Source organism: Zootoca vivipara, chromosome 2, assembly GCF_965207765.1.
Source record: "Zootoca vivipara chromosome 2, rZooViv2.hap1.1, whole genome shotgun sequence".
Lineage (NCBI taxonomy): Eukaryota > Metazoa > Chordata > Lepidosauria > Squamata > Lacertidae > Zootoca > Zootoca vivipara.
Genome location: NC_142584.1, coordinates 111,047,976 through 111,071,888, shown reverse-complemented (window position 1 = coordinate 111,071,888; position 23,913 = coordinate 111,047,976). Strand labels below are relative to the sequence as shown.

Sequence of the window (23,913 nt, the reverse complement as noted above, 5' to 3'; positions counted from 1 at the left end):
CTAAATCAATTATAAACTTTCCCCATTCTTTCTTGAAATTATTGTCTTCTTGGTCCCTGAGCTTTCCAGTCAGTTTATCCATTTCGGCATATTATAACAGCTTGATTTGCCATTCCTCTCTGGCCACTCTAGCTTTCTTAAGAAGGTATGAAAATAGTATCTCAGGTTAAGAACTTTGCTTCAGGATGAGAACAGAAATCGTGCTCCAGTGATGCGGCGGCAGCAGGAGGCCCCATTAGCTAAAGTGGTGCTTCAGGTTAAGAACAGTTTCAGGTTAAGAATGGACCTCCGGAACAAATTAAGTTCTTAACCAGAGGTACCACTCACTGTAATAATAAATGGCATTGCCTTTCCCAAAATAGGCCCATACATTCCATTGTGGTGATTGTGACATAGGTTACATTTGGCGATTCGCTTATATATCTAAACTGCATGTTTCTGTTTTGTGAAATTGGTAATTTGTGCTCCCTGCCACGATTTCCTGGATTGCCAAAGGTGCCCCTAGACCAAAGGTCGTGGGGGATGCCTGATTTAGCCACTGTGGTGTAGTGGCTAAGAGCGGTGGACTTGTAATCTGGTGAACCGGGTTCGCATCCCCGCTCCTCCACATGCAGCTGCTGGATGACCTTGGGCTACTCACACTTCTCTGCAGTCTCTCAGCCTCACTCACCTCACAGAGTGTTTGTTGTGGGGGAGGAAGGGAAAAGAGAATGTTAGCTGCTTTGAGACTCCTTAGGGTAGGGATAAAGTAGGATATCAAATCCAAACTCTTCAAGCACCCAGATCATGAGGCAAGCCAAGCCAAGCAGATATACAACGGAAAAAGAAAAATCTGACACATTCTAGTGCTTGTTGTCATATCCTTAATATCTTTAATGGCATCTATACAAAGAAACGCACACAATCCGTTGATTTAAAAAAATCAAGAAATGATCTGGAAGTTACTTTTCCACACATTTCTCTTCTTTTTCGGGAGGGGTGCCCAGGCTAGTGTGTTACCGGATGGAGCTCAAGGCAGGTTTTTGGCCCCACACAGAAGATGGGCAGAAGGGGCTCCCCAGAGAATTCAGCCTTTGCAAAGGAGATGAGTAAATCTCCTGTATCAGCCTCAAAAAACAGAATTTGGCGCCCGGCATAGTTAACAGTCACCCGGATCCTCTTCAGCTTCGCAGCAGGAAGCGGCAGGAAGCGGCGGGAAGACCTGGGCTTGCTCTCCAGCTGACCAATTCCCCAGATGCCTTCCTCAGGGCTAAAGCAGACCAAGCCCTTTCTGCTCACAGACTTCCTGGCAACCCCCACAGCCCAGATGTCCTCAGTTCCCATGGTGACTTCCCAGCAGTGCCTCCCTGCTGTAAACTCCTGATGCCCCAGCACGAAGGCATGTCTGTCAAATCTCTCGGGACCGTTGGGCAGCTCTTGATGTGCCTCTCCCCACCTCGCGCTTCGACGATCCTCGGACAGGGTCAGGTGGGGAGGAGTGGAGTCTGGGTCCAGAGTTACACTTGCTATTGGCAACGCGAGGAGAGAAAGGAAGAGAAAAGAAAAGAGGAATCAACTGGGAGGATAGACATGGTGAGCTTAGATCCACTCCAGGGACCAGTGAGGAAGGGGGTTCCTTTCCTGCCTGGACTGTGGGCCTCCCAGGGGCATCACTGCTGGGGTAGCCCAGCTTTGGCCCTCTGTCCAATTTCAAAAGCTCTTTGAAGCCACCATTCTCTCTCCCAATAGCCAACTGGCCAAGGATGAAGAAAGGGAGCAATAAAAAGGCTCGGATCTCAGAAAAAGGAGTGACTTTGGACTCTGGTTGTGTCCACTGTGGCCCCACCAGCTATCGGCACATGGGCCCCAACAGCTCCCCTTGATGAGAGGGGGATTGATTGATTGATTGATTGATTGAGGCACCTCAGCTTACCTTTCTTCAGAGAGAGTCCTGATGTTAGAGTGCCTGTGAAAGGGAACGCAAGAGAGATTAAGCATCACACCATCATGGTGTTAATGAATGTTATAGCACAGAAAAAGAGTCAGTCGATATCATTGTTTAGTCATAATGCCCTTTCTTATAAATTGAAGCCATTGGTTCGAGTCCTACCCTCCAGAGCAGCAGAGGACAAGCTTACTCCATCTTACATGCCTTTTAGATATTTGAAGATATCATATTGTCCTCTCAGTCTGCTTTTTTCCAGGCTAAACATACCTAACTCCCTCAACCATTCCTCAGTTTCAGAACCTTGATTGTCTTTTCACTTGTTTCACTTGTCTCTCTCAGCATCCGCAAGGATAACTACTGTCTGCTTCTGAAAATCTTAGCAAGCTGCCTCTTAAGGTTATTGCCTTAAGGCAGGCATCCCCAAACTTTGGCCCTCCAGATGTTTTCGACTACAATTCCCATCCTCCCTGACCAACCACTGGTCCTGTTAGCTAGGGATCATGGGAGTTGTAGGCCACAACATCTGGAGGGCCGCAGTTTGGGGGTGCCTGCCTTAAGGTGTTGGAGCCTAAGGCCTGGCTAAACTTGAGTTAGGACATAGCGTCACTGAAACCACCAAATTGATCATTTAGCTCTTGAAATCCAAAACGTGGGAAGTCCCATTGAAATTAATTAATTTAGACTCGATAATTGGCTGTATTATTATAATTATTTATTTAGAATGTGGTAAGATTTGGCTTGATTTGTTATTAATATGAATTCCCCCCCTTTATTGGAAAAGGAATAAAAATTATTTACAAAAAATAGAAACTACCAAAATGATCATTATTTTCACCACAGTATTTTTGCACACACACACCCTGTTTTAGTGGGCCTTAAGTCATTCAAAGCTTCAGCCAAAGAAGTGTGTGGGTTTTTTCTAGTGTCCTTGCATAAATCTGCATGTGGGTGAGACACCATTGCTGAAGAAATAAACATGTTTCCTTCATTTGTAGGCCAGAGAGGAGGAGGTTGTGGTCTTCACAATGCTGTTGGACTCCGATTATCAGCTGGTCTGATGGGAGTTGGAGTCCAAAACAAATGGAAAGCACCAGGCTGAGAGAGGCAGTCTTAGCGAATGACGTTTTGAGCTGTGATGGCAGGACCTCCTTCCCCCCCTCAGTGAAATTTAAAGTAAATTCCCCACTGACCCTCAAGTTCATTTTTTTTTCTGGCTCTCCTAGCATTACAAAAGACACATTGAGCTTTTCCTCAACCTCCATTCAATATCCAGCATGAAATTCTTGCAGCCATTACCTTTGAACTTTTTTATGATAGCTTCCAGAAATGGATTCATATCACGGAAGTCCCAAACTTTCCACAGAAATTCAGGAGGGAAAAGGTTTGGAGCCTCAAATGTCTGTCTCCCTTCATGCCTGTGGAGAAATAAAAGGTTTTAAAATGCCAGCTTGCTCTCCCTCCAAACTAGAATTCCCAAAGGAACCAAGAGGAGGAGAAGGGAGAGGTCTCAAGAAACTGGTTGGTCAGATTCAAGGTGAAAAATAAGAGGAAAGGAATATTGAAAATAAGCAGTGCAGGGAATAAAAGTGTGAACAATGGTTTGTTGCTTTCTTAGATATATCCCTGTTTCAGAAGAGAGTTGAGACTACCAGGTGGAAACAGAAAGGAAAGAGAATCAGAATTAAACAAAAGATAGAAACTGAGAGAGAAGATAAGACTCCCTGGAAAAGACCCTGATGTTGGGAAAGATGGAGGGCACAAGGAGAAGGGGACAACAGAGGATGAGATGGCTGGACAGTGTTCTTGAAGCTACGAACATGAGTTTGACCAAACTCAGGGAGGCAGTGGAAGACAGGAGTGCCTGGCGTGCTCTGGTCCATGGGGTCACGAAGAGTCGGACACGACTAAACAACAACAACCAGGAAAAGCTATCAGATAAGGCATTATCTCCATTCTGAAGGAAATCAGCCCTGAGTGCTCACTGGAAGGACAGATTGTGAAGCTGAGGCTCCAATACTTTGGCCAACTCATGAGAAGAGAAGACTCCCTGGAAAAGACCCTGATGTTGGGAAAGATTGAGGGCACTAGGAGAAGGGGATGACAGAGGACGAGATGGTTGGACAGTGTTCTTGAAGCTACGAACATGAGTTTGACCAAACCGTAGGACGCAGTGGAAGACAGGAGTGCATGGCGTGCTCTGGTCCATGGGGTCACAAGGAGTCGGGCACAACTAAACGACTAAACAACAACAGAAGCTGAGAGAAGGAAGTTTTGAAGTGAAAACAGGAACTTTAGAAAAAGTGGGCCCCTATTGATTTGTTAAAAGTTGGAGGTCACAAAGACCTTCACTCTCCCCTTGGAAACAACCAGTGTATTTCCTGCTGTCGTTACAGGTAGGTAGCCATGTTGGTCTGAGTCGAAGCAAAATAAGAAAATTCCTTCAGTAGCACCTTAAAGACCAACTAAGTTAGCACCTTAAAGACCAACTTTCCTGCTGTCGACATCCTTGACAGAACCACAAAGCGCAAAGGAAAAGAAGAGGGATCCACATACCTCTGCAAAGTGCGTCTAATATCCTGCAGGGGAAAGGGAAAAAGAAGAGAACTCAGCATCCATAAATGGCCATACATCGAAGCCCACGCCCCATGCCTCAGTCCAACCAGGGTAATGACATAAAATCAGAGCACAGCCTCTTAAATGAAGCCCTGAGCAGGTAATATAACCACAGAAGAGAAAACTTCTTAAAGAAGCCCTGAAATGACAAACTGTCCCACACCTTAAAAGGCCCACAAAATAGGACCCTGTTCATTGCAGGGATCAGGCCAAGGGATCCACCCAGTCCTGTCCCCTCTTGGCAATAACGGCTTCTGGAAAGCGTACAAGCAGCCCAGAAGGCAACATCACTCAATTGGGAGCCAGCAGCAGACCCACCACCAGCCAAGAGCAGAAAACATCTGATTCCATCATCGTTAAGTAACAAATTAAGGTGAGCATTCTCTGCTTGTTCTCTTAGGTGCTCCTGCCCCTAACACAGGCATCCCCAAACTCTGGCCCTCCAGATGTTTTGGACTACAATTCCCATCTTCCACGACAACTGGTCCTGTTAGCTAGGGATCATGGGAGTTGTAGGCCAAAACATCTGGAGGGCCGCAGTTTGGGGATACCTGACCTAACATAAGAGAACCGGCTACCAGCTCCACAAAACCAATCAACGTCATTTTTGTACAATGACAGAGGCAGAGACTAGTCTGGTAGTGGCCTTGACCTTGAGAAAAGCTTGGTCTGCTTATGCCACTGTCCTACCTGCAGGAGTTCACTGGGGGGCTGCTGAAGCTTTTCCTCCAGCTCCCGGATGATATTTGGAAGAGGGTCGAGTTCCCTGGAGAGCTTGGCCAGCTGCTCATCCCTTTTCCTCACAATCTCAGTCTCCACCTCTTCCATCTGCTTCAGCAGCTCTTTTTCCCATTTTTCAAGAAACAAACGTAGTTGCTTAAACTCACCCTTCATCTTCTGCCTATCTGATGTAATTTTTCTCTGCAAGAAACATGTGAGAAGAAAAACAGGCTGTTAGCAACATTGCCACTCCTTCTGCAGTGTAAAGAGGGTGTGAGGATTCGTGCAAGGGAACGGGTGGGTGCTTCTGAATTTTTGTATTTTTGTATTTTCACAGATGACGCATCAGTTTTCAAGCAAATGAAATTTTTCCTTCCAGTCAGAACAGGCTTCCCCAAATATATCAGCATGCAGAGGCAGAGCTAGCTGCTCTGGCACCCAGAGGGTGGTACATGCTGTGCACCTGGGGGAGGGGCTAGCCGCACATGGGGCGGGGTGAGCGTCCCAGTGGGGCACCCCCCCTTCCTCTGCCAGTGTCAGCATGTAAAAGATTAGACCTGCCCAATGGCTTCAGTATGTAATTCTAATTCTCTCCCAAGCATTAATTCTCTTTCTTATTTGCTTACTTCCCAGTAAGAGTGACACTTACAAGCAAGGCTTCACTTTCTTTTCTTGTGATTGCTTCATTCGCCCGAATTTTTGCCTTCTCCTCCTTCAGAGTCTCCAGACACCTGTAGAGCTGATCCTGAAAAGAAAAGCCAAAATTCCCATTTGGGTCCTGGTGAGAGGTTTCTTGGAGATAGTCATCAAAATCGCCATTTAGACAGAGAGAAGAAAAGGAAAGCAAGAGGACAGTTGAATTATGCTTTTGTTCCCTGGGTTTTGAGGTTGCAGAGCCTGCTTCTGCCATCCAGAGCATTGAGCCTAACAGAGATGCAACTGATGAGTGTTATGGAGAAATGCTGAGAAAAGGCCCAGGAAGCCCCTTCACTAGAAAATCTCATTCTCTTTCTCTCACAGGTTTATTTCCTTCTTTTTTAATTATCATTCAAACAAATTGCCCACTAATGCAAATAAAAGATACCATATGGCAGGATGGGCATTGTTGATATCCTAACATGCAGAGTGCACATAGCTGCCATGTACCCCGTTTTCCCCGGGAAACCTCCGTTTTTTCATACCGTTTCCCGGCGGTCCCCCATATCTCTTCATATCCCGTTATTCTCCCTTATATTCTCCTGCAGGCGGCCTTTTTTTCCTCTTGATTTGCCCATCTATGGGCACCGAAAATGGCTGGCGCCGGCTTCGAAAGTCGCGTCTACGCATGCCTGGAAGTGCGTAGACGCGACTTCCGCTGTTGGCGGCAGCCATTTTTGGTGCCCATAGATAGGCGGAGCGACACTGGAAGTTGCGTCTATGCACTTCCAGACATGCGTAGACACGACTTTCGAATCCGGCGCCGGTCATTTTCCGTGCGGTCCCGGATTCTGCAGTCCGGGACTTGGCAGGTATGAGAGAGCAGAAGAGTTTACGTCAACCCTTCAGTCTAGGATTGCTAAGAAGTGTTAGTCCCTGAGGGTTGTGTTTTTTTAGGGAATGGAATTGTGGAGGTTGTAACCGATGCTTTAACCAATGGGGCCTCCAAAAAAAGGGTTGTAATCCAAAAAGAGAGAGAGTTATAATCCAAAAAAAAGGGACACACAAAAAAGGGTTTGACGTGGTTGTAATCCAAAACAGTTGTAATCCAAAACGGTTGCAAACCATTTTGCAACCATATTGATATACCACTGCATATAAATAGAATTGCTAACATGGAAATACAACCAAGGCAGGAAATTAGATGAGAGTTCATTCTGACAGGGGGTAGAGCTAAGAACTGACAGTATACCTATGTTCTCAGGTTCTGAATCTCAGAACACTGTTAAGATAGAAAAAACACAGTCCCACACGGTGTTCACAGGGAAAAGGGTCCTCATAGGGAATACTCTTGACAGGAAAGGGCAGTAGGGATTCTGAGGCAAAGGAGGATTTTTTTTGGGGGGGGGGTCTGTAAGGAAACAGTCCAGTTCAAATCCTCAATTCCTGAAGTGTTTGTGGAGAGGTCTGATCTATGGAAGATGTGTAAAAGAAAGTATAGTGGTACATCGGGTTAAGAACATAATTCGTTCTGGAGGTCCGTTCTTAACCTGAAACTGTTCTTAACCTGCGGTACCACTTTAGCTAATGGGGCCTCCTGCTGCCGCCACCACGCAATTTGTTCTCATCCTGAAGCAAAGTTCTTAACCCGAGGTACTATTTCTGGGTTAGCAGAGACTGTAACCTGAAGCACCTGTAACCCGAGGTACCACTGTAACCGTAAGCCTGAACAGCATACAGCCTATAACTTGAAACCGTTATATATATATATATATATATATATATATAAAATGTAAAAATCTTGAAATTGTCGGTCGCACTTTTCTCCATAACCGCTTGAAATTTTGACACAACCGCTTGAAATTTTGACACAACGATCCAGGCCACTTCCCGAGCATTGTTGGGAACAAAAAACCCTCAAATCTCGCATCTGGGCAGGTAGAAACCTGGTTTTCCACCAAGTCAAACAGCGCCCTCAAGTGGCATTATACCCTCCTCCACCCCCTCCCTTCCTGTGAAATCTAAGCCACACCCACAAACCAAATGACATCATCAACCAAGCAACTGAAACCACCAAGGCGGCCATTATCAGACCCCTAGGCCCTTGTTTTATGTAGGCCCCTGCTGCCAGGCCCCCACTAGGCCCGGGGGGGGGATAACCCACAGCAACACACTTGGGGGCACGGCAAGGGGTTTTTAATTTACAATTTAGCACCACTACCCCCCCCAAATCCCCCACCAAATAACCACAAGACAAAAATAAATACCATCCTTCAAAACATCATGAGATACGCCGTTCACGGAGAGGGGTGATGACAAACAGAATAGATCATGGCTCGGGACACGTGGGGGCAGTGACAGGAATAGCCACAACAACGTGCCACACCCACAAACCCCGCCTCTGCCACGAGATCCTGAAGGGGGCCTGTTACCCACAGAGTCAGGCCAGGGTCACATTTAAATACTAGCCCAAGCCAAGGCCTCGCCTCTACTTTACAGCCTAAAGACTAGGCCTTGGCTCCATTTTACAGACCAGGCCTCAGTGGGGATCACAGGAAAGAACCACAGCAACGCGTGGCCGGGTCAGCCAGTCATTTTAATAAAAAGCAACAGCACTGCTTATTACATTTTGGTGGAAGAAGAACCGAAACTCCTTGTTTACACCTGTTATAATAAAGTTTGTTTGCAACCTGTTTTCCCAAAGAAAGCCCACTGTCGCTCGTGATTCATTATCCATTGGGGATTTCACCTGAGGGAAAAGGAAGCAGAGGGCTGGCCTAGGGAGAGAAAGTGCCTTTGCTCCATTGCTGCTTCCTATATTTTGAGAGGGGGTTGCCAGGTGTTGTTTTGTCTCTTTAAAAAAGAGAGAATGTTCTAGGCATTTTCCCTCTTTTTGGGGGTGTGTGCGATTATCCCGTTTGCAATGTTAAAAATTCCACAGGCAGGTTTTGCGACTGGCACAGGTCCAATTGTGAACCTTGTGAATGTTGGGTGGCCCCTCTGGCTATATTAATAATAATTTATTAATTCTACCCCACACATTTGGCTGGGTTTTCCCAGCCACTCTTAAGCTTCCTTAAGGAGGTATGCAAAAGAGGTGATTTATCAATGTTTTAATGTGTTGTAAAACCTCTTTGAGATTTTTTTCTTTAAAAAGTGAAACGAAATGAATGGGAATAATAACGATATTGAACGGCATTGCCTCCCCCAAAATGGCGCCCGTACATCCCATTGTGGTGACTGTGACATAGGTAACATTTGGCGAGTCGCTTATATACCTAAACTGCATGTTTCTGTTTTGCGAAATTGGTAATTTGTGCTCCCTGCCGCGGTTTCCTGGATTGCAAAAAGGTGCCCTTAGGCCAGAAGTCTTGGGGGATGCCTGATTTAGCCTTGAGCACCCAGATCATGAGGCAAGCCAAGCAAATATACAATGGAAAAAGAAAAATCTGACACATTCTAGTGCTTGTTGTCATATCTTTAATGGCATCTATACACACACAATCCTTTGATTTTAAAAAAATCAAAAAACGGCCTGGAAGTTACTTTTCCACACATCTCTCCTCTTTTTCGGGAGGGGTGGCCAGGCTACTGTGTCACTGGGTGGAGCTCAAGGCAGGTGTTTGGCCCCACACAGAAGATGGGCAGAAGGGGCTCCCCAGAGAATTCAGCCTTTCTAAAGGCGGTGAGTAAATCTCCTGTATCAGCATCAAAAAAGAGAATCTGGCGCCCTGCATAGTTAACAGTCACCCGGAACCTCCTCAGCTTCGCAGTAGGAAGCGGCACAGATCGGCGGGCAGACCTGGGCTTGCTATCCAGCTGCCCCATCCCCCAGATGCCTTCCTTAGCGCTAAAGCAGACCATGCCCTTTCTCCTCACCGACTTCCTGGCAACCCCCACAGCCCAGATCTCCTCCGTTCCCACGGTGACTTCCCAGCAGTGCCTCCCTGCTGTAAACTCCTCACACCCCAGCACATAGGCATGTCCATTAAATCTTTCGGGATTGTCGGGCAACTCTCGATGTGCCTCTCCCCAACTTGCGCTTCGACGATCCTCGGACAGGGTCAGGTGGGGATGAGCAGTGTCTGGGTCCAGAGTTACACTTGCTACTGGCGTCACGAGGAGAGAAAGGAAGAGAAAAGAGGAATCAGCTGGGAGGAAAGACATCTTTTTAAAAAATAAAAATAAAAATAAAAATAGATTTTATTTCAAAAATCAAAACATCAAACAGTGCAAACTGACATCACATATAAAAGCTTTTACACATACACAAAGAAAACCTCCAATTCTCCCCCTACACCCTTCACCCCCCCACCCGTGTTGACTTCCCGCCTTTTCTACATTGTGCTTTATATTTCCTAAATCTCATGTATACGTCTTTCTATTTTTTTCAAAGAATCATAGAGTTGGAAGAGACCACAAGGGCCATCCAGTCCAACCCTCTGCCAAGCAGGAAACACCATCAAAGCATTCCTGACATATGCCTGTCAAGCCTCTGCTTAAAGACCTCCAAAGAAGGAGACTCCACCACACTCCTTGGTAGCAAATTCCACTGCCGAACAGCTCTTACTGTCAGGAAGTTCTTCCTAATGTTTAGGTGGAATCTTCTTTCTTGAAGTTTGAATCCATTGCTTTTTGATCACTTTACATCTCTGCTATAAGGTCGATTTTCTCCACGGTATGGCTTAACTACTCCTTAAACATTTTACAATCTTTATCTATTTTCTGATCTGATATCCCTTTAGCTTTCCCCGTGGTTTTTTTTTGTTTTTTGTTTGCCAAATTTTGATACATCGACAATTTTATTTGCCATTCTTCCTTACTCGGTACTCTAACACTCTTGCAATTTTTTTGCGATTAGAAGTCTGGTGGTCGCAGTAGTGTACATTAATATACATCTCTTTCTTTAATTTCATCACTTAATATTCCTAATAAAAATAATTCCGGTTCTTTCTTGAATGAATATTTAACTATCCTGTTCAATTCTCTGTATATTTCTTCAGCTGAGAGGATAGACATCTTGAGCTTAGATCCACTCCAGGGATCAGTGAGGAAGGGGGTTTCTTTCCTGCCTGGACTGTGGGCCTCCCAGGGGCATCACTGCTAGGGTAGCCCAGCTTTGGCCCTCTGTCCAATTTCAAAAGCTCTTTGAAGCCACCATTCTCTCTCCCAATAGCCAACTGGCCAAGGACAAAGAAGGGGAGCAATAAAAAGGCTGGGATCTCATAAAAGGAGTGACTTTGGACTCTGGCTGTGTCCACTGTGGCCCCACCAGCTCCCCCTGATGGATAACTATGATTGATTGATTGATTGATTGATTGAGGCACCTCAGCTTACCTTTCCGCAGAGAGAGTTCTGATGTTAGACCGCCTGTGAAAGGGAAAGCAAAAGAACTAAAGCATCACACCGTCCTGCTATTAATGAATGTTATAGCACAGAAAAAGAGTCAGTTGATATCATTGTTTAGTCATAATGTCCTTTCTTATAAATTGAAGCCATTGTTGGTGCTGACCTTTAAAGCCCTAAAGAGCCTTGGCCCAGTATACCTGAAGGAGCGTCTCCACCTCCATCATTCTGCCCAGACACTGAAGTCCAGCGCCGAGGGCCTTTTGGTGGTTCCCTCACTGTGAGAAGTAAAGCTACAGGGAACCAGGCAGAGGGCCTCCTTGGTAGTGGCACCCGCCCTGTGGAACGCCCTCCCACTAGATGTCAAAAAGAAAAACAACCACATAACATTTAGAAAACATTTGAAGACAGCCCTGTTTAGGGAAGTTGTTAATGTGTGACATTTTAATGTATTTTAATCTTTGTTGGAAGCCGCCCAGAGTGGCTGGAGAAACCCAGCCGGATGTGCAGGGTACAAATAAATAATTATTATTATTATTATTATTATTATTATTATTATTATTATTATTATTATTATTATCACCATCACAGTATTCTTGCACGCACACAAACACACACACCCCGATTTCAGTGAGTCTTAAGTCATACAAAGCTTCAGCCACAGAAGTGTATGGGGTTTTTTCGTGTCCTTGCATAAATTTGCATGTGAGTGAGAACTATTGCTGAAGGAATAAACATGTTTCCTTCATGCTTAGGTGATGTAGGCCAGAGAGGAGGAGGTTGTGGTCTTCACAATGCTGTTGGACTCCGATTATCAGCTGGGCTGATGGGAGTTGGAGTCCAAAACAAATGGAAAGCACCAGGCTGAGAGAGGCAGTCTTAGCAAATGACGTTTTGAGCTGTGATTGCAGGAACTCCTTCCCCCCCTCAGTGAAATTTAAAGTAAATCCCCCACCATAGCTGCCAAGTTATCCTTTATTTTAAGGGATTTTCCCTTATGCTGAATAGGCTTCCTCACGAGAAAAGGGAAAACTTGGCAGCTATGTTCCCCACTGATGCTCAAGTTCAATTTTTTCTGGCTCTCCTAGCATTACAAAGGACATCTTGAGCTTTTCCTCAACCTCCATCTGCACCAATTCAATATCCAGCTTGAAATTCTTGCAGCCATTACCTTTGAACTGCTCTATGACAGCTTCCAGAATTGGATTTATATCACGGACATCCCAAACTTCCCACATCAATTCAGGAGGGAAAATGTTTGTAGCCTCAAATGTCTGTCTCCCTTCGTGCCTGTGGAGAAATAAAAGGTTTTAAAATGCCAGCCTGCTCCTCATCCAAACTAGAATTCCCAAAGGAACCAAAAGGAGGAGAGGGGAGAGGATCACAGAGGTCTCAAGAAACTGGTTGGTCAGATTCAAGGTGAAAAATAAGGGGGCAGCTGAAAAGTATATTGAAATAAGCAGTGCAGGGAATAAAAGTGTGAACAATGGTTTGTTGCTTTCTTAGAAACATCCCTGTTTCAGAAGAGAGTTGAGACTACCAGGTGGAAACAGAAAGAAAGGAAAGAGAATCAGAATTAAACAAAAGATAGAAGCTGAAAGAAGGAAGTTTTGAAGTGAAAATAGGAGCTTTAGAAAAAGTGGGTCCCTATTGATTTGTTAAAAGTTGGAGGTCACAAAGACCTTCACTCTCCCCTTGGAAACAACCATTGTCTTTCCTGCTGTCCACATCCTTCACAGAACCACAAAGCGCAAAGGAAAAGAAGAGGGATCCACATACCTCTGCAAAGTGCTTCTAATACCCTGCAGGGGGGAAAGGGAAAAAGAAGAGAGAACTCAGAATCCATAAATGGCCATACATCGAAGCCCACGCCCCATGCCTCAGTCCAACCAGGGTAATGACATAAAATCAGAACACAGCCTCTTAAATGTCCCACACCTTAAAATAGGACCCTGTTCATTGCAGGGATCAGGCCAAGGGATCCACCCAGTCCTGTCCCCTCTTGGCAATCACAGCTTCTGGAAAGCGCACAAGCAGCCCAGAAGGCAACATCACTAAATTGGGAGCCAGCAGCAGACCCAACATCAGCCAAGAAAACATCTGATTCCGTCATGGTTAAGTAACTCCTTGCTACAAGGAGTGTGGTGGAGTCTCCTTCTTTGGAGGTCTTTAAGCAGAGGCTTGACAGGCATATGTCAAGAATGCTTTGATAGTGTTTCCTTCTTGGCAGGGGGTTGGACTGGATGGCCCTTGTGGTCTCTTCCAACTCTGTGATTCTATGATTCTATGAAATGAAGGTGAGCATTCTCTCCTTGTTCTCTTAGATGCTCCTGCACCTAACATAAGAGAACCGGCTACCAGCTCCACAAAACCAAGCAACGTCATTTTTCTATAATGACAGAGGCAGAGACTGGTCTGGTAGTGGCCTTGACCTTGAGAAAAGCTTGGGCTGCTTATGCCACTGCCCTACCTGCAGGAGTTCACTGGGGGGCTGCTGAAGCTTTTCCTCCAGCTCCCGGATGATATTTGGAAGAGGGTCGAGTTCCCTGGAGAGCTTGGCCAGCTGCTCATCCCTTTTCCTCACAATCTCAGTCTCCACCAATTCCATCTGCTTCAGCAGCTCTTTTTCCAATTTTTCAAGAAACGAACGTAGTTGCTTAAACTCACCCTTCATCTTCTGCCTATCTGATATAATTTTTCTCTGCAAGAAACATGTGAGAAGAAAAACAGGCTGTTAGCAACATTGCCACTCCTTCTGCAGTGTAAAGAGGGTTTAAGGGGTACCTGGGGCAGCAAACATGGGGGCACCCCTGGGACGGGACGCACGCTCTCCCTGAGTGGAGTTGAGGGGCGGGCCAACGAGGTGACGCTCTCGCTGGCCCGCCCCTCAACTCCACCTGTCGCTGTCCCTGGATGGAGTTGAGGGGCGCTGTCCCTGGGTGGAGAGTGGCCGCAGTCAGTCCGGCCGATTGGACTGACTGCGCATGCACTGGATGCGGCACATGCGCAGTGAGTCCGATGGGATGCCGCTGGTGTGTGGTGGCTCCACGGAGAACCTCTCACGCTTGGCAGCCCATTAAGGGGTGCCGCTCCGTAAGGGCCGCCGAGCGCATGCGGAACACCATGGAGCCGCCATACGCCAGCGGCACCCCACCGGACTACACATGTGCGGGTGCCGGGGGAGGCGAGGGGCGGAGCTGTGAGGAGTAACAAGTAACCAAGGGGTCAACTGTGTACTGTGCACCTGACCACTGAGGAAGATATGTTACAGATTGTACTGGAAGCATTTCTTTGTGTAACAGTTGGTTTCTATTCTGCCTGGGAGACGGTCGCAAAATGTCTGCGAGCTCACCAGGTCGTTTGTTGTTTTCTCTGTAAAATAAACTTCAGTAGTTATTAGAACACCTTGGACTCTGTGTGTTCTTAAGAGGCTTTTTATCCAAAGGCTATACAAGCTACCACTGTGCGTGAGAAAGGAAAGGAGAACTCTGCTATATTTTACTGCCAGCCCGGGTCTATGGAACAGAGGCGCTAGAGAAAGCGTGCCGGGCGGCATTAGTGGCTCCTAATTGAGTCATAAATAACTCAAAGGAGTCCTATACTCGTCACAGGTTATGGTGAAACAGGTCATAACAGGTCCTGAACCTAATCAATCACCAAAGCAATAAAAGGTGATTGCAGCTGTAAAAGCCTTGGAGAAAGCCGGAGTAAAAAGCCAGCTCGAGAAACCTGTTTTTTGCAGTCGGCAATTAATAGATGTACTCGCTGGAAGAATGTCGCTGGACTGGAGGCTGGGATTCGCAGTCTACCCGGAGGAGCAACGTCAGCTATTCTAAGTGAGTACATTGCTGGACACGGAGCCCGGGGGTAGGCAAGATGGCGGAGCAGCTCCAGGAGACGTTTGTCGTGCCGTTCCAGAGGCTGAATGGCGACAACTATGCAGAGTGGAGAGAAAGGGCCAGAATGTGGTTGCTGGGAAAGGATTTGTGGACTTGTGTGTCAAATCCCCCAACCCCTGCCGCTGATAACTCAGCAGCTGAAGCGCAGAGATTTGCGGCAGAAACCAGGAAAGACAATAAATCTCTGTGTGCCATTGCCATGAGCTGTGCTACTACGCAACTGCCCTATGTGCAGAATGCTGCAAATGCTAAGGAAGCCTGGGACAGTTTGGAAAGGGTTCATCAGAGAAAAACAGCTGGAGCTAAGCTGCATGCTATGAGGCATCTTTTTGAGTTGCGACTGAGGCCAGGACAACCCATAAAGGAGCACATTGCCAATGTGATTGATGCATTCCATAGGCTGCAGCGGCATGAGCTTGTGTTCAAGGAGAAGGAAAAAGTTTATATCTTGCTGTCTAGTCTGGGAAACGTCTATGAGCATTGGTGCCTAACGTTTGAGGCAATGCCTGATGATGAGCTCACGCTAGCTTACGTTTCTGGTCGTTTGGCGGATGAGGAACAGCGACGCCAGAGAGAATCGGCTGAGAAGGGGGGCCGTGGGCGCAGAGAAACCAGTGGAGGTGCAGGAAAAAGCACTGAGGAATCCACTGTGAGTGCGTACACAACAAGGCTTTGCTTTCGGTGCCAGCAACCAGGGCACGTAGCGAGATTCTGCCCAGCTCTGGAAGCAGTCAAGGTCACTCAGCCAGGTGCCAGGCAACCCAGCGGACGTGGTCGTGGGACCAGCCAGCATCGCCGAAGCAGAGGGCGTGAGAAGACTACAGATAAGCCTGTCAGTCAACATCTTTCTGCTGCCTTAGCAACGGTTAGAAGCAAAGGACAGGACAGTTTTACTTTCATTGTCGACTCAGGCAGTTCGCATCATCTTATGCCGCCTTCAGGACGGATCCGGAACTGCAGGCCACTTGAAGAAGAAAAAAGCCTGCAACTTGCTGATGGTTCTTATGGAACAATTAAAAACAAGGGTGTTTTTTATATGCAATGCTTAGACACTAACCTTGATGTTCATGTTGTACCAGGCATGAAGAATTGTCTCTTAAGTGTGTCTTGCTTATTACGTGAGGGCTTTGAAATAAGTTTTGCCAATGGTGTTTGCAAAATTGCCAGAGATGGGGGTGAGCTGGTAAGTGTTACTGTTGGGTCTGATGGTCTGTTTGTCCTAGATGGGAGGGGGCAAGCAGGTGGAAGTAACACTGGTGATGCTCAGGCTAAAAGTGCTAATACCCCTAAGGGCACAGAGGGCGCTATCCATAAGGATTGTATTCATGCTTGGCACAGGAAATATGGCCACATGTCTTTTCCTTATGTGAAAAAAGCCCCTGACTTTGTCAAAGGTTGCAGGTTCAAGCCATGCGATAAACACCTGCAGTGCCGCGCATGTGCGAAAGCGAAGACGAAGAGATGCTCTTATCCTAGGTCTGAGAGGAAGAGCACAAAACCATTTCAGCTAGTGCACTTGGATATTTCTGGGCCTATGTCTACGTCAAGTTTAGGTGGTTCAAAATATGTTTTGTGTCTTCTGGATGATTTCAGTCATTTCTCTTGGGTCATAACACTGAAAGAGAAGGGGGAGGCTGCCAGAGTGATACAAGAGTGGGTAGCCGAAGTAGAACTACAGTTCTCCCTCACTGTCCAGTGTTTCCAGAGTGACAGGGCGGGGGAGTTTTTGAGTGCAGAACTACAAGGGTTCTTCCGCAGCAAGGGAATCAGACACAGGAAGACCGCCCCCTTTAGTCCACAAGAGAATGGTTTAGCTGAAAGGAAATTTAGAACACTGTCTGAACTGGTAGAGGCAACGTTGTTTGATGCAGGCCTACACCAGAAGTTTTGGGCTGAATGTTTTAAATTTGTGAATTTCTGTTCGAACCGCGCTTTTAATTCAGTTGTGGAAAACACACCCTACTACATGTTGTATGGCAAAGTTCCGAAGGTGCACTATTTCAGAACTTTTTGGGTGTGAGGCGTGGGTTCTAATTCCAAAGCAGAAGCACAGAAAGGGAGGATCAAGATCCAGGAAAATGATCTTCTGTGGTTACGAACCAAACTCAAAGGCTTGGAAGTTTGTGCCAGCAGAGGGGGACCAAACCCGCATTCACATTAGCAGGAGTGCTACGTTCTGTGAACAGGAGGGCTGGAGACGCATTCATGCTAACCCCGAAGTTCTTCTTGACTGGTCTTCAGGTGTTGACCAGGAAGAGGAAACTCAGGTAGCTGATGCTGGAGTTCCAGGTGCTGCAGGACCAGATCCAGGTCAGGCAGCTGGTCCAAGTGGTGTAGCTCCTAAGGAAGTGAAGCAAGTAGTCAGAAGCGCACCGACTTCTCCTCAGGTCAAGCCTGGGAAGTATAGCAAACGTGGTAGGTCACCCACTTCACCCAAAGCAAGCCCAGAGGGGGCTGCAAAGCGTAGTAAATCTCTTGACAGTGCTGCTAGTCCAAGAGAGCTACAGAGACAAGCAGTTCAGATTTAGAGGGGGAGGATGTGGGACCAAGGCGTTCAAAACGCACCACGAAAGGTAAACCACCTGAAAGGTTTTCAGCTGTCAGTGTATGGGCGAACCTAGCAGTGTGTGAGCCTGAAAGCTTTGAAGAGGTGCAACAGTTGTCAGTGGAGGAAGCTAGAAAGTGGAAAGTTGCAATGGAGAAAGAGTTGAACTCCATGCAATCTCTTGGTGTGTATAGTCTCACACAGTTGCCAGAAGGTAAGAAAGCAGTCAGTTGTCGGTGGGTCTACAGGTTGAAACCCACAGTGACTGGAGAGCCTCAGTACAAGGCTAGATTAGTGGCTAGAGGTTTTACTCAGAAGAAAGGAATCCACTACACAGATGTCTTTAGTCCTACTTCGAGGTGTGAATCTTTCAGGATGCTTTTAGCGACTGCAGCGCAGAGAGGCCTAGTGGTCAACCACTTTGATGTGGACACCGCTTATTTGAACTCTGACCTCCAGGAGGAGTTGTACATGTTGCCTCCTCCAGGGTTTGAGAGTAAAGTGCCAGGTCAGGTGTGGAAGCTGCATAAGTCGATCTACGGTCTGAAGCAATCCGCTAGAAACTGGAATTCGTGTCTTCATTCTGTTTTGGAGAGCCTAGGTTTCAGGAAGAGTCTAGCTGACAGTTGTCTGTATCTCAGAGGTGAAGGAGAACAGCAAGAACTGTTACTGGTCTATGTAGATGACCTGATCTGCTTAGCAAAAAGCCAGATGCAAGTGCAGAAGTTTGCAAAAGAGCTAGGCAAGAGGTTCAAACTCAAGAACCTAGGTGCAGTGAAAGTTTATCTAGGTGTGCAGATAGACAGAACTGAGGATGGAAGTTTTTTGCTCAGTCAGAACGGAAAGATTGAACATTTGCTTGAGAAGTTCAGAATGTCTGACTGTAAAGGAGTCAGAACACCCATGGAGACAAACTTTGTGAAAGAGTCACAAGTGAAGGACAAAGTAGCATTTGAGAGTCCTGAAGTGTTTCAGTCAGCGCTAGGAAGTCTGTTGTATTTGTCACAATGGAGCAGACCAGATATTGCTTTTGCAGTCAATTTGCTCAGTAGAGAAGCATCGAAACCTAGCGTGCATGCTTGGAACGGTATTAAGAGAGTGCTTAGGTATTTGCAGGAAACCAAAGAGTATTGTTTGGAGATGTCAGCGCAAGGTGAGCCACAACTCACTTGTTTTGCAGATGCGGATTGGGCCAATCAGGAGGACAGGAAGTCAGTGACTGGTTTGGTAGTGAAGTTTGGAAATGCCCTGATTGGTTGGCGGTCGTGCAGGCAAAGCCTAATAGCTATGTCTTCCACGGAAGCTGAATTCTGTGCGTTGTCTGCGACATGCACTGAGTTGGAGTACTACAGATGTTTGGTCCAGGAAATCTGGGGTGATTGTAGCCAGCCCATCACTGTTTGGGGCGACAATCAACCATCTTTGAGACTGGCAGAGTCTGGACAGTTCAAGGCCAGAACCAAACACTTAGACATCCGCTTCCGAAACGTATGTCAGAGCATACAGGCAGGCATGGTGAAGTTGAGATATTGTCCAAGCCAGGAGAACATAGCAGATGGGTTCACAAAACCCTTGAGTTTCCAACGACATGGGGAATTCTGTGAAGGGTTGGTTTTGGGGTAAGTTTGGATACCCGCTGTCCCCAGTGTTCAGGTGAGAGGGGGTGTGAGGAGTAACAAGTAACCAAGGGGTTAACTGTGTACTGTGCACCTGACCACTGAGGAAGATATCATGTTACAGATTGTACTGGAAGCATTTCTTTGTGTAACAGTTGGTTTCTATTCTGCCTGGGAGACGGTCGCAAAATGTCTGCGAGCTCACCAGGTTGTTTGTTGTTTTCTCTGTAAAATAAACTTCAGTAGTTATTAGAACACCTTGGACTCTGTGTGTTCTTAAGAGGCTTTTTATCCAAAGGCTATACAAGCTACCGCTGTGCGTGAGAAAGGAAAGGAGAACTCTGCTATATTTTACTGCCAGCCCGGGTCTATGGAACAGAGGCACTAGAGAAAGCATGCCGGGCGGCATTAGTGGCTCCTAATTGAGTCATAAATAACTCAAAGGAGTCCTATACTCGTCACAGGAGCAGGGGTGCGGGCACCATGACACCCCCAGGCTGTCACCCGGGGCTTAACCCCCCCCCCCGCCCACGCTTGCTCTGCCCTGCATGCAAAGGGACAGGTGGGTGCTTCTGAATTTTTGTATTTTCACAGATGATGCATCAGTTTTCAAGCAAAGGAAATGTTTCCTTCCAGTCAGAACAGGTTCCCCAAATATATCGGCATGCAGAGGCAGAGCTAGCTGCTCTGGCACCCAGAGGGTGGTACGTGCTGTGCACCTGGGGGAGGGGCTAGCCACAAACGGGGGGGGGGAGGTTGAGTGTCCCAGTGGGGCACCCCTCCTTCCTCTGCCAGTGTCAGCATGTAAAAGATTAGACCTGCCCAATGGCTTCAGTATGTAATTCTAATTCTCTCCCAAGCATTAATTCTCTTTCTTATTTGCTTACTTCCCAGTAAGAGCGACACTTACAAGCATGGCTTCACTTTCTTTTCTTGTGATTGCTTCATTCGCCTGAATTTTTGCCTTCTCCTCCTTCAGAGTCTCCAGGCACCTGCAGAGCTGATCCTGAAAAGAAAAGCCAAAATTCCCATTTGGGTCCTGGTGAGAGGTTTCTAGGAGAGTCATCAAAATCGTCATTGAGACAGAGAGAAGAAAAGGAAAGCAAGAGGACAGTTGAATTATGCTTTTGTTCCCTTGGTTTTGAGGTTGCTGAGCCTGCTTCTGCCATCCAGAGCATTGAGCCTAACAGACATGCAACCGATGAGTGTTATGGAGAAATGCTGAGAAAAGACCCAGGAAGCCCCTTCACTAGAAAATCTCATTCTCTTTCTCTCACAGGTTGATTTCCTTCTTTTTTAATTATCATTCAAACAAATTGCCCACTAATGCACATAAAAGCTACCATATGGCAGGATGGGTATTGTGGCTGAGAAAGTTTTAACTCATGTTTGTCCTGGAAAGCATTGTTGATATTCTAACTAACATGCAGAGAGCAGAAGAGTTTATGTCAACACTTCAGTCTAGGATTGCTAAGAAGTGTTAGTCCCTGAGAGTTGTGTTTTTTTGGGGGGGGGAATGGAATTGTGGGGGTTAGTTTATTGTTGCAGCATCGTGGCTGGTAGGCGTTGGTTAAAGCTGTTGCAATACACTGCTTGCTTTGTAAAAACCTGATCTTGCATTTATCTGGTTGTAAACCAAAACAGGTTGTAACCCATGCTTTAACCAATGGGGCCTCCCAAAAAAGGGTTGTAATCCAAAAAAGAGAGAGAGTTATAATCCAAAAAAGGGGGGACACACACTTCAGGGTTTGACGTGGTTGTAATCCAAAACGGTTGCAAACCAAGGTACCACTGTATATACATAGAATTGCTAACTTGGAAATACAACCAGGGGGGGGATTAGATGAGAGGCCTCCTGAGCATGTGCAGAGTCAGTTGACAGCAGACTGCATCCCTGACACCTAGGATTATAGGGATAAATGCTCACTCAGAGGAGACAGTGGTTTGCGGACAGTCTTGAAAACTGATAGCTAACTGGCTCAGTTTGTTAGAGCATGGGGCATATACTGTCAAGGTTGCAGATTCAATAACCTTATGAGGCAACTGCATGTTCCTACACTGTGGGGGGTTGGACTAGATGATCCTCAGGATCCCTTCCATGTCTACAATTCTATGATTTAATTCCCATAACATATACTAGCCATTCCTATTAAGGGTTCGTTCTTACCTCGTAGTCTTGGACGGCTTCTGCCACAGGAACCACCCTGTGGCCGCTGTGCCCTTGGGATGTGTCACACTCCCCACAGAAGGGGGCTTCATCGTCCCGGCAAAAGAGGTCCAGGTTCTTCTGGTGCCTCTGGCATTCTGAGCGCTTCCTTTGAGCCTCTCTCTCCACACAATGATCCCACGCACTGATGATTTCGACCATATTTGTGAGAAGCCTGTTTCGCCCGTATTCTGTTTCTACAGACGTTCTGCACACGGGGCACCTGCTTTTCTCACCAGACTCCTCCCAGTATCTCATGATGCAGGTTTCACAGAAGTTGTGCTTGCAGCCCAGTTCCACTGGACGGGAAAAGTAACTGAGGCAGATGGAGCAGGTGACTTCCTTCCGCATCCTCTTCCTGTACCTCTCTTCAGCCATAGCTTCACTCCTGTTGTGAGGAGAAGCAGAAGCAGCTGCACCTGGAAGAGAGATGGAGCAGAGTTAGGATCCCTGTGAACTTTAATCTGAAATGGGAAAGGTAAACCCTGCCCCATCCGCATGGACCTCCTCAGCAGTGGCACCCACCCTGTGCAACGGCCTCCCATCAGGTGTCAAGGAGATAAAAGAAGTACACAACTTCTAGAAGACATTGCAAGGCAGCTCTATATGGGGAACTTTTAAATGTTTGACGTTTTATTGTGTTTTATATGTGGGATCAAAGAAATGCGCGTTCTACACCCTGGAAAGAAAAGATTATCACCCTCCTGCATTTGGGAAAGGCAAATCTCATCACAAGAACTACAAAGGGGGACAGATTCCTCCTCGCCATAACAGCCATGGGGTGTGTTGCTCAATGGGAAGAGCAACTTCTTTGTAGACAAAAGGTCCTAGCTCATTTCCTAAAATCTCCAAGAGGAATTGTGAAAGATCCATGTCTGCATCCTTAACAGAAACTGCCAAATGTTTTCTTCCTCCATGGACAGGTTGAAAATTGCTGGTGGTCTCGGCAGACCACTTAATGATTTGCTTTGGTTTGATTCCTGCATTGTAGGAGTTGGACTAGATGACCCTTGGGGACCCTTCCAACTCTGCAGTTCTACAATTCTATTATTATTTTCTTGCCTGTTTTAGCAATTGCAATGCACTGTGTTCAATGGGTCTGAACTGCATTTTGTTCCTTCATTATTTTTCTTGAATGGTATTTTAATGTTTGCCGTTTGTATTCCAAATAATTCAACGTTTAATGCAATAAAAATATTAGAAATGCAGCAATAAAAAATACAATCGAAAATCAGCATGGATACTGTATTTAATTTACCACCTCTGTTAAGCTTCCCATTGAGGTTTTTCGCGGTGTGGAAAAACCCTGGTCCAGAAACAGCTTCGTTTGTATTGTATTTTATTTTATTTAACTCACACACCACTTTTTGTAATAGAACCTCTAGGCAGTTTACAATAAAGGTTTATGTTTAAAGGACATTGGAGAGGAGGTAAACCGGGGGCTGGATGTGAGAGAGGCACTTTTAACTTCATTTTTAAAAAATCATCATGAGGTTGGTTCCCATGATGCAGATCAAAAGAGGACGCCGAATTATTTGCCGCGTTTGTTAGCTGCTTTGTACAAAAACGTGGCTCTTATCGAATTAGCAAGGTAAAAGATGGAAAGGTTAAATCGGCTAAAATCCAGATGTAAACAAGAGAGCAAAACCGCGTGTGATAGGAAATCCTATCGCAAATAAGAGCAGTTCGTGGCCAATCGTGGGAAGTGCTAAAAAGGGCGTGGATGGCGCTGGATTTTTTTGGGAGATAAACTCGCACACGCACAAAAAATCCGCACCTGGACTCTGGAGATGGCAGGATTTGAACCTGCGACCTACTGCACGCAAGGCAGATGAGAGAAGACGGACACACATTTAAGTTACGACCTCTTGAGAAATTCATTTGCCTCTCCCCCCACCCCGCCCCGTTTTTCTTTCTAATTTAACAGCAATTTCTAAGAAATCCGAACCCTTTATTTCATATACATTACAGGTTTTCTAGAGCTCACTCATCTCGCGGAAACAGACCTGCAGTCCCGATTCTTTTAAAGAGTCGCCTGTGATGTCAGGGAAGGACAAAACCGAGGCCGGGGGGGGGAAGAACCACCATCACTCATCTTCCCATCCCTAAATAAAACGCACCCACACGTATCGTGTACCCGTGACTACATCCCCGCGCAAAGAGCACGGAAAGGACCCCGCAGCCTTACACGCGAATTTGTTGAGCAGTAGATCTCGCTCAGTTCCTTGATCGGGGGCTGCACATGGGGTCGGAGAAAAGGATTGCCTTTATTTTTCCGAGTCCGGACAGAGCAATGATGGGGAGCAAAGGAAAGAGAGGGGGTATCGCAAAATAAAAGCCATTCACACGACCGTGTACAGGTATCTCCTGCGCTACATGCTAGGAAAGGGTCCAGTCGGGTGAGG

At 46.5% G+C, this 23,913-nt stretch overlaps 2 protein-coding genes across 2 annotated transcripts; both read right to left on the bottom strand.

Annotated features, from left to right (window-relative positions):
- Positions 1 to 847: 847 nt before the first annotated feature.
- Positions 848 to 6,462, bottom strand: LOC148687066 (E3 ubiquitin-protein ligase TRIM7-like). The gene is made up of 7 exons (XM_088662481.1): positions 6,442 to 6,462; positions 5,910 to 6,005; positions 5,231 to 5,461; positions 4,481 to 4,503; positions 3,224 to 3,342; positions 1,913 to 1,945; positions 848 to 1,505 (listed from the first exon to the last, which is right to left on the bottom strand). The coding sequence occupies exons 1-7, from the start codon at positions 6,460 to 6,462 to the stop codon at positions 988 to 990; spliced, it is 1,041 nt and encodes a 346-aa protein (XP_088518607.1). The 3' UTR covers positions 848 to 987.
- A 3,022-nt stretch (positions 6,463 to 9,484) lies between these two features.
- On the bottom strand, positions 9,485 to 21,991 carry LOC118080114 (E3 ubiquitin-protein ligase TRIM7-like). The gene is made up of 7 exons (XM_035105044.3): positions 21,470 to 21,991; positions 20,213 to 20,308; positions 13,713 to 13,943; positions 13,022 to 13,044; positions 12,414 to 12,532; positions 11,234 to 11,266; positions 9,485 to 10,005 (listed from the first exon to the last, which is right to left on the bottom strand). Exons 1-7 carry the CDS (start codon positions 21,884 to 21,886, stop codon positions 9,485 to 9,487), a joined length of 1,440 nt encoding a protein of 479 aa, XP_034960935.3. The 5' UTR covers positions 21,887 to 21,991.
- Between the last annotated feature and the right edge of the window lie 1,922 nt (positions 21,992 to 23,913).